Here is a 9650-nt window from a genome sequence, read left to right on the forward strand (position 1 = left end):
GGCTTCTCGCCACCTCCTCGGGGTAATTACGGGCAATTTGCGGCTGTTGAAGACATCTCTCTTAATAGGGGCGGGGGGGGGGAGGGGTTGGAGACCCCTGGCCCGAGCAGTTGGCACTGGGGGGGGTCATATCCTGCACTTGAGATCCGTGCTCTGTCCCACTGTGCACAGAGTGGAGGTGATCCCTTCGGTGGTAAAACGTTGCTCTCGTGTTGTGCTGCAGAGAAGGGGATGGGGCTTTGCACCCTGAGGCGGGGGGGGGGGGGGGGGGGGGAGGGGGGAGTTGGGGGCTCTGCTGCCCTTTCTGCTGCAGCACAACCCAATTTTCCTGCTCTGAGCCAGGAGAAGGGCTGCACCTCCAGCCCCACATCGCTGCAGCTGCTCCGTGCTCCTCTCCATGGGTCGGGAGCATCCTCTGTGGGGCCGGGGACCCTCAGACAGCCCGCTCCGGTCGGGATTAACCCGAGGGAGGGGGAGGAAATCCGCTCTGGATGTCCTTCCCCGGGATCTGTTGGTGTCTCCCCCTTCCTCCGCCAGCACCGGCCCTCTACGCAGTGACAAAGCAGCTTAGGCATCCCGAGCTGCCCCCCCCCCAATCACAACGGGGCACGCAGCGAGCTGAGATGTCCCCATCCATCCCATATCCCACCCCACAGCACTGCTCTCTGCACTGACAGTGGCTGCAGCAACAACGTGTTGCAGTGGGGCAGGGAGGAGGATCTGGGGGGGGGGGGGCTGCACGCTGGGGCTTGTGCAGGGGTTTGTGCCGTGCCCCCCCCCCCCTCACACCTATGGGGTTGGGGAACATCCCCGTCCCGGTGCCATGGGGTGGTGGTGGAGGATATTGGGGTGCAGCACTGTTATGTCCGTCTGTGGTGTGAGGAAGGGGGGTTATTCTATTCCCAGGATGGGTGAGGGGTGAGGGGGGGGACAGGCAATGGGGGGGCTCACCCCACGCTGCGCCGTCCCATCTGTGGAAGATGGAAGAGGGGGAGAAAGGGGGAGGGTTACCCAGGTCCTCCTGGGAGCTCTGGGGGTCTCGGGCACCTCCAGGCCCTGCACTGCTGGGGCTGCAGGTGGAGGGGGAGGGGGGAGGGCAGCCAGGAGGTGTCACCTGCTGCTCCCATGAACCCCCCCCCCATCCCCCCGGACCCACAGGGATCCTCCAGGACGGAGCAGTGGGGCAGGAGGGACCACAACAGCACAGTGTTTCTCTGTGCACAGCCCCAGGGCCGTGGGGGCAGAGGAGGGGGGGGAAAGGGAGGGGGGGGGGGGGGGGGGGGGTTGCTCAGTGCCGGGCAGGGATGCACCCCCAGCATTTATATAACCTACAGAGAGACGTCATCTTCCTTCTCTTTCTTTTTCTTCTAAACTGACAAAGAAAACAACACCAACCACCCCAAAGTGCCGGCAGCCTGCGGCACGCTGCTCCCTTCCCCCCTGCTCCCCCTTTCCCCCCTCCTCCATCCCCCCCCACCCCCCCCCCCCCCCTCCACCTCCGCCCCACTCCTGGCAGCCTCTCCCCCCCCACACACAGCGCTGTGTCTCCAGCATGTCTGCCCGCTGCGGTGTGCACGCAGCCCCAACCCAACCCCCAAACCCAACCCCAAGCGCTGGGGGCAGGGGGCTGGCAGCTCCCCTTAACCCTTTGCAGCCACCGGGGGTGGATGTGGTGGGGGGTTGTGTGTGTGGGGGGGGGGGGGAGGGGGGGGATGGGCGCGTTTGGGACGTTCCCGTTGTCCCCACGCGTATCGTTGAGTGGGGACAGCGGTGTGCACTGACCCACGGGCAGAGGGACAGTGGGGCGCAGGTGAGGGGCTGCGTGGGGGGACCCCCATCGTGGAGGTGGCCGGGGAGGGGTGTGGGGGGGTGCATTTGGGGTTTGTTCCCCAGGTGGTGGGGTCAGAATGCAGTCAGTGAGCAGGAACTCAACCCCCTCCTCCTGCCCCCCCCCCCAAAATCCCTCCCTACAAACCGACACTCTCAAAGAGTCCACGTCTGTGTGCATCCATCCCCAACACCCCCTCCCCCCCTCCCCCCAGGTCCCCAAATTCCCCTCCATCAAACGAGGGCTGGGAGGTCAGGCCCTTCCCTCCCCCCACCCCACAGACAGCGGTGGGGCACCCACAATAAAAGCTCAAAGTACTTTTATTCTGCCCCCCCCCCCCCCCCCCCCCACCCCAAAAAGCAGCAGAAGGGGCTGAGAAGAACCCCAACAAACAGGGAAGGAAATCACAAAGCAGAACAGAGCACTTCGGGTTTGATCAGCTTTATACAAACGAACCTTTATGTACACCCCTCCCCCCCCTCCCCCCCCCACACACCCCCTATATATATATACGCATTTATATATATATATATAAGGCAACATAAATAAGGTCCTCGGGGCTGTACAACGCAGAGGGACACATCTTTAAAACGGCACTTCTGTTAAAAAAATAGCGTCGCTCTCTTAAAAAATAGTAAAGAGGATTTGGGGGGGAGCGGGGGGGGGGTGTTTTTTGTCACTGGGGGTGTGTGTGTGTGTGTGTGTGTGTGTGTGTGTGTGTGTGTGTGTGTGTGTGTTAAATGCACTGAAACGACCCCGGCGGAGGCGTTCCTCGGGCACGGACACTTCGCACCATTTCTCTTTGGAAAATAACTTATATGCCATCCCCGAATGCTTTAAATATTAAAATATTTTTTTTCTCCCCGCCCCCACCCCCTTTTTTATTTTATTTTTTGTATTTAATTATTATTATTATTTCATTATTATTATTATTTGTTAAATAACCGCCTCTTTGTCTGAGCATCGTCCCCAGGGTTGGGGGTCTTGTGAAGCTGCCCGTGGCCCCATGGAGCATCCGCGGCCCTGTGGAACATTTGCAGCCCATGGAGAAACCATGGAGAACCCATGGAGCACCCACGGCCCCATGGAAAACCCACGAAGAACCCACAGCCCCATGGAGCACCCACGGCCCCATGGAGCACCCACGGCCCCATGGAGCACCCATGGAGAATCCACGACCCCAAGGAGTACCCACGGAGATCCCATGGTCCCACGGAGCTCCCACAGCCCCATGGAGAACCCATGGAGAACCCACACCCCACGGAGATCCCATCATCCGCAGACCACTCTTGGTCCCTGCACGGTGCCGTGGATTTTGGGTGCCACGAGGGGCGTCCCCCGCTCCTGGTGGGCATGGCACCCTGCTCCTGGCTTTGGTCCACGTGTCTCCATCCCACGCTGCGTCCCACGGGCTCCACGGCGACCCCAACATGGGGTGACAGTCGCCCAAATGTCTCTCCTGTAGGGACACAGCCGGCGGGCGGGGGGGGGGGCACAACGTCTTTGGGGGTTGGGTGGTGGGGAGTGGCGGTGTCCCCCGGGGCGCAGAGCTCACGAGTTTAACCCTTTGCAGTCCTGTTGTTCCTGAGATGAGCTGGGAGAGGATCTAGAAGTGGCTATATAGGGGGTGTGTGTGTACATGAGCGTCCTGGGACACTTTAAAAAATAATGGAAGAGGTTGTGGGGGGGGATGGTGGGGGGAAAGAGGGGGGAGGAGAAAGGGAAAGGGAGAAAGAGTCCCGCACTGTCTCTGTCCCATGGCGGTTAATAGACGGAGCCCGGGTTGGGGGGCGGCCCCGGCGAGGTGTGGTGCATGGTGGTGGGCGCCTGGTGGGGGGCGGCGAGGTTCTGCGGGTGGTACCAGGGGCTGTGCTCCTCCAGGAAGGCGGGTGAGGGGCTGTAGGGCAGCGGTTGTGGGAGCGGGGTCCGGCCCGGTGCGCTGCCGTGCGAGGCACTGTCCCAGACGGCGGGCGACGGCGGGGAGTTGCACGCCATGGAGTCGCTGTTGTTTGGGGCTGTGCTCCAGAGGCACCTCGCCGTTCTTGTAGAGCTTCTTGAACTTGGAGCGGCGGTTCTGGAACCAGATCTTCACCTGGAGGGGGGAGGGGAGAGGGTGAGGGGATGGTGGGCGGAGTGGGTGGGGAGGGACAGTGGGATTTGGGGTGCGGGGAATGAGGGAAGGGAACTGTGGTGCGGGGCTGGGGGTGTCACGGGGACCCTGGACCCCATGGGAAGCCACCTGTGATACAGGTGCCACGGGGATCCTACACGTGCCACGTGCTGTAGGGTGCCACCTATGATATGGGAGTCATGGAGACGCCAGACCCCATGGGAAGCCACCCGTGATGTAGGTGCCATGGGGACCCCAGACCCCATGGGGAAGCCATGTATGATGTGGACAGCATGGGGACCCCACACCTCATGAGGAGCCACATGTGATGTGGGTGCCATGGGGACCCAGCACACACCACGTGCCATAAAGGAGGTCACCCATGATGTCCGTGATGTGGCACCACCGGGGACCCCACATGGCACCGCACACCACGGGAAGTCAGCGCTGCTAATCACATTTCGGACACCCCAGGGGAAGCAATCTATGGCACCCATGTTGTAGGGCCCTCAAAGACACCGCACGCCACGGGAAGTCAACCATATAACGTGGGTGTTTCGGAGACCCCCCAACACACCCCACGCACTGGAGGGCCCATGGTAGGGGTGTCACGGGGTCCCTATGGGGCCAGCACTGGATGTCACCAACGCTGTGGGTGCCACGGGGTCCCTGGCCCTGCCTCCGGGCCCACGGGTGTTGCGTGCAGCCGTCACGCCACGCATCACGGGACGCTGGCCCGGCACGTCGGGAGCGTCCTCGGCGTTGGGTGAGGCCGTGCGCCTTTGGGGACGGGGCACGGGGAGTGGCGGTGTCACCCAAACAGGATGTCCCTCTGGGAGCGGGTGACGCGCTCCGTCAGCCCTTTGCCGAGTGTCCCCGATTGCTTCATCGCCCAAGGGAGGAGGAGGAAGGCTGCGCTGGGGAGCGCCCGCCAAGGGCGGCACAAGGGCGCCGGCGCCGGCCCGCAGGCAGGGAGGGCACCGGGACGGGATGGGGCGGGTTTTGGGGCGGCTGTCACGCCAGTATGGTCGGGTTTGTCTCCGTGGACGGAAAGCCCCAAAAGCGAGGCTTTTGTCCCCAAAGCTTGGAGGAAGATCTGGAAGCGTGGGGAAGGGGAAACTCAATCTTTGCGGCGTTCAACCCGAGGCGGGTTGTCCCGAATTCCTGATTCTGAGCTTGGAGGCAGGCAGCAAGCCAGGAGGGCAGACATGGGAAGCTCGGTCGGGAGGAGTGGGGCCGGGGGCAACAGAGCTGAGGTGGGGGGGAGTCCAGAGAGCGCTGTCTGCAGCCCCCAGCCCACCTGCAGCACCCCCATCCCTCATGGGGCTGCGTGTGGGTGCTGAGCGGGGTGAGGGACGGAGCTGGCTCAGAGGGGCGGAGGGGTGAAGCCCCACACATCCCCACACTGCACACAGGGGCACAGTCTGTCCCCTCCCTCAGCACCACAGATCAGCTCTGCACGGGGCAACCTGGGGGTCCCCGCACCCTACAAGCAGCAGACACCCACCCCAGGGTCCCCCCCATCCCTGTGGTCCCCTAAACCCTCCCAGCTGCCACCCAATGGATTTTTAACCGAGACGCATTGACCCCACACCGACACGGGGCTCACGCAGCCCCGACCCCAACCCCGCTGCCCCCCAGGTGGGATCGGGGAGGGGGGGCTCGGCCCTACCTGGGTCTGGGTGAGCCCCAGCTGGGCCGCCAGCTCGGCGCGCTCGGGCAGTGCCAGGTACTGGGCTTTCTGGAAGCGGCGTTGTAGGGCGGCCAGTTGGTAACTGGAGTAGATGGTGCGGGGTTTGCGGATCTTCTTGGGTTTCCCGTTGACCATCCGCACCTCGGGCTCTGGCTCTTCCTTCACCGACACTGCACACAGAGCGGGAGGGTGAGGACGGGGCAGGCAAAGGGTCCCCACGTGGCCCCCACCCCACGGCAAACCGGGGTCACCCCACAGCACAGCTGGAGAGACCTGGCCCTAAACCTGATACATTGGGATCCCTACAGAAACACGTTGGGATTCGGTACAAAAATACATTGGGATCCCTACGACGACACATTGGGATTCTTACAACAAAACGTCGGGATGCCCTATGATAATGAGTTGGGATTCCCTGTGACCATCCACTGTGATCCCTAAAAAATAACCACGCTGGGATCTGCACGAAAATATATTAGGATCCCTATGAAAATACGTTGGGATCTGTATGACAATACATCGGGATCACTATGACAATACGTTGGGAACCCTATGACAACAAGTTGGGATCCCTGCGACGATCCCTCTAACTATATGCTGGGATTCCCTACAGAAAATGAATCGAGATCCCCCACAACACGAAACTGGGGACCCTACAACCACACACTGGGATCCCCACGACAGCGCGTTGCGATCCTACAACGATCCATTGGGAGAATCACCGCTGTGATCGCTCCATCCCCCAACTTCTGTCACTGAATGGGGCGGGAGGGGGGGGAGGAGGGGGTCGCAGCTTTTCCCATCCGCTCTCAAGGGGTGGGGGGAGGGGGATCCAACACTGCGGCCAGCCCCATACCTGCATCCTGCGCCGGGAGCTGCTGGTCCCTGAAGTGTCCGTACTGGCGGTAGGACGGGCTGTAGGAATAGTCGGATTTGGGGGAGTAGGTCCCGCCGGCGCCGATGGCGTTGAGGTTGAATTGGGGGTAGGGGTAGTGGGCGACGGGCTGCCCGTAGGACTGGCCCGGGTAGTAGTCGTGCTGGCCGCTGTAGTAGCCCAGGTCGGTGACGGAGGACTCGGGCAGCGTCGGAGAGTCCTTGGAGGCGGCATGGCAGCTGAGCGAGCCCGACAGGTCGGTGAGGATGCTGGAGAGCTTCTTGTCGAAAGAGCCGCTCATCGCTGCCACGCGGGGGGCTGCCGCCCGCCCGGGACCCCCCCCCACTACCCACAGCGTACCCCGATCTGCTCCTGCTGAGCAGCGACCCAGAGTGTGTGCCCAGAGCTGCGGGCGGCCCTGCTCCAAAGCCTTTAATTAGGGAGCGGGGCAGGGTGGGTGCGCATTCCGATTGGCTCCAGAAATATTGCCTGGGAGGCAAAACAGGCTCCTGCCTCCTGGTTTGGGGTTTGGCTTCTCTCTCTCTCTCTCTCTCTCTCTTTTTTTTTTTTTCCCTCTCTCAAGAAACAACAAAGAGTGGGTGAAGGAGAGACGGAAGGGATAGGAGCTGATGGGGGGGTGTGGGGGGACACCGTGGGGCCGCGTGGTTGCAGCAGCTCAGTGTATGGGGGTCGGTCGGTGGTCCCCGGGGGGTGAGCTGGGAGGTGTTTGCTGGGGGTCACAGTGGGAGAAGGGTTGGGGTCAGGGAGGGGGCTGCTTTATTCTCTTCTCCCAGCAGTTCCCAGTGTCCCCATCCATCCCCAGAGCACGGGGTGAACCCTACCCCCACACCCCACAACTTGACACCCCCTTCCCTCCAGCACATTGCCCCCCAGCCCTAAACCCATGGCCCATCACAGCAACGAGGAGATGGAAGGGACTTGGGGGGAGGGGGGGGGGGGACGACGACTTGTATTTCGGTTGGGGGGAGGGGTCTCCCCTCTGCTGGCAGATCCTTGTCCCTGAGAGGTGCTAGGGGGCTCGAGCACCGGTGGGCAGATGTTTGAGCCCCGCTGCGGCTTTTTAGGGGTTTAAAAGAAATGTTGTGTGTGCCCCCCACACTACCCCCCCCCCCCGGCTCACAAGTTGTGCCCTCCCGCCGCGGTGCGGTGCAATGGCGCCACCTGGCGGCCGCTATGGGATACTGCGAGAGCAGAGAGACGCGGGTTCGAGTCCCGGCGCTGCCAGCAGCGAGCTGCGATGGGGTGGGATGGGGTGGGATGGGATGGGATGGGATGGGATGGGATGGGATGGGATGGGATGGGATGGGATGGGATGGGATGGGATGGGATGGGATGGGATGGGATGGGATGGGATGGGATGGGATGGGATGGGATGGGATGGGATGGGATGGGATGGGATGGGATGGGATGGGATGGGTCCCATGAGCTCTGTTTTGAACGGTGCAGCCATTCATGGAGATACAGGTGTGACCCAGATGCTGCTCGCGAGGCCCAAGCTCATCTCCCCACATGGGAACTGCAATTTGAGCTGGGGGAATTAATTCCTTGGGGACTGAGGTGCCTGGGTGCTGCCCAGCCCCGCCGTCTGCCCTCCCCGGGGGGGGTTCCCAAGGTCCTGAGGAGCCGCTGGGACACCCCCCCAGGTCCGGTCCTGTCCGTCGGTCCGGCCGGGCTGCCGGCGGGGCTGGGTGCCGCTGCGGGACGGATCCTGCAGCAGGAAAAGCCGGTCCGGGAGCTGCGTGCTGAGCGCGGTGCGGGGCGCCAGCAGGAGCGAGTCTGTGCAGTGCTGAACCAGTTTAGGACTGGGACGTACTGGTGCCTGCGGACCGGGCTGAAGCCCCGAAGTGAGGAGCCCGTGGGGAGGGCTGGGGGGGTCGGGGGGGGTCCAGTTGGGGGTTCTCTGTGCTGACGTGGGGCACCCGGGGGTCGTCCTCACTGCCCCCCCCCAGCACCCCCAGCCCGGAGCATCCTTTATCAGATGGCGCCATCTAGCGGCTATTCGGGGCATGACCGCCCCCCATACACCACCACGACCCCCCCCCAAGTTAACACGCCTTCCCACCCCCACCCCCCCGGGGTTGGGAGCGATAATATCAACCCCCGACGGTAATGCCCCCACCCCCCAACCTGGTTGTAAGCATCCCTCCTTTGGGTGCAAACCCCTTTCTTTCGGGGGGGGGGGGGGGGTGTTAAATACCTTTCCTGCAGTGCACCACGCGGGGGGGGACCCCGGGCATAAAGGGGGGGTGTGCCCGGGGGGAGGAGGACACGGGTGGGGGCTGCGCTGGCAGTTCTGCGCGTGGGATTGTCCCCTGCTGCCGTCACACGTTCCGGTGACATCGTGCAGTGCCGGGGGAGCGGGTGACAGCAGTGCGGGGGGGGGCGGGGGGGGGGGGAGGAGGACATCCTGCGCCCTTTTCCCGTTGGAGGGATGGGTTTCCTGGCGCACGGGTGGGAGCGAGGGCTCCCGGTGACATCTGTGTGTGGTTGGGGGACCAGGTGACACGGACACCGGGTGGGAGGGACGCTGTGTCCCTGTCCCCACCCCCACTATGTCCCCATCCCCAGAGTGACCCTATCCCTAGAGTGACCCCATTTCCAGTGTGTCCCCATTCCCACTGCGTCCCCATCCCCACCGTGTCCCCGTCCCGACTCTGTCCCCCATCCTCAGAGTGACCCCATTGTCACTGTGTCCCCATTGCCACTGTGTCCCCAACCCCACAGCGTCCCCACCCCCTCTGTGTCCCCACCCCTGCTCTTCCATCAGGGTTCGGGACCGACCCCTGCCCTCACCGTGTGTGTGTGTGGGGGGGGGGGGGGGGGCGTCTCCGTCTGTCCCTTTGCTCCGTCCGTCCCGTGCCCACCCCCCGCCCAAATCCCCCCCCCCCCCCCGCAGCACGCAGCCCCCACGCGTGGGCTCCGGGCGGCTCCGAGCAATTCCCGGGGCTGGAATTTGGCTCCCGCAGCACAAACAAACCTCGAGGCCCCGTGCAGCCACGGGGGGAGGGGGGGGGGGGAAGGAGGGGGAAATTAGGACCGAGTGGGGGGGTGACACCGAGCACCCCATGATCCTCAGGACCTACGGAAACAGCGGGGATGAGGGACGATGGGGGGAACGGGGAGG

At 63.3% G+C, this 9650-nt stretch overlaps 1 protein-coding gene across 1 annotated transcript; it reads right to left on the reverse strand.

Moving 5' to 3' along the window:
• Positions 1 to 3578: 3578 nt before the first annotated feature.
• Positions 3579 to 7040, reverse strand: DLX3 (distal-less homeobox 3). The gene is given in 4 exon segments (XM_065749954.1): positions 3579 to 3841; positions 3843 to 3920; positions 5611 to 5801; positions 6488 to 7040. Coding segments are annotated over 4 exon segments (837 nt in total). The 5' UTR covers positions 6807 to 7040; the 3' UTR covers positions 3579 to 3592.
• Between the last annotated feature and the right edge of the window lie 2610 nt (positions 7041 to 9650).

Source organism: Cyrtonyx montezumae, unplaced genomic scaffold (genome assembly GCF_038088225.1).
Source record: "Cyrtonyx montezumae isolate F1298 unplaced genomic scaffold, pur_monq_1.0 scaffold_61, whole genome shotgun sequence".
In the NCBI taxonomy this organism is placed as follows: domain Eukaryota; kingdom Metazoa; phylum Chordata; class Aves; order Galliformes; family Odontophoridae; genus Cyrtonyx; species Cyrtonyx montezumae.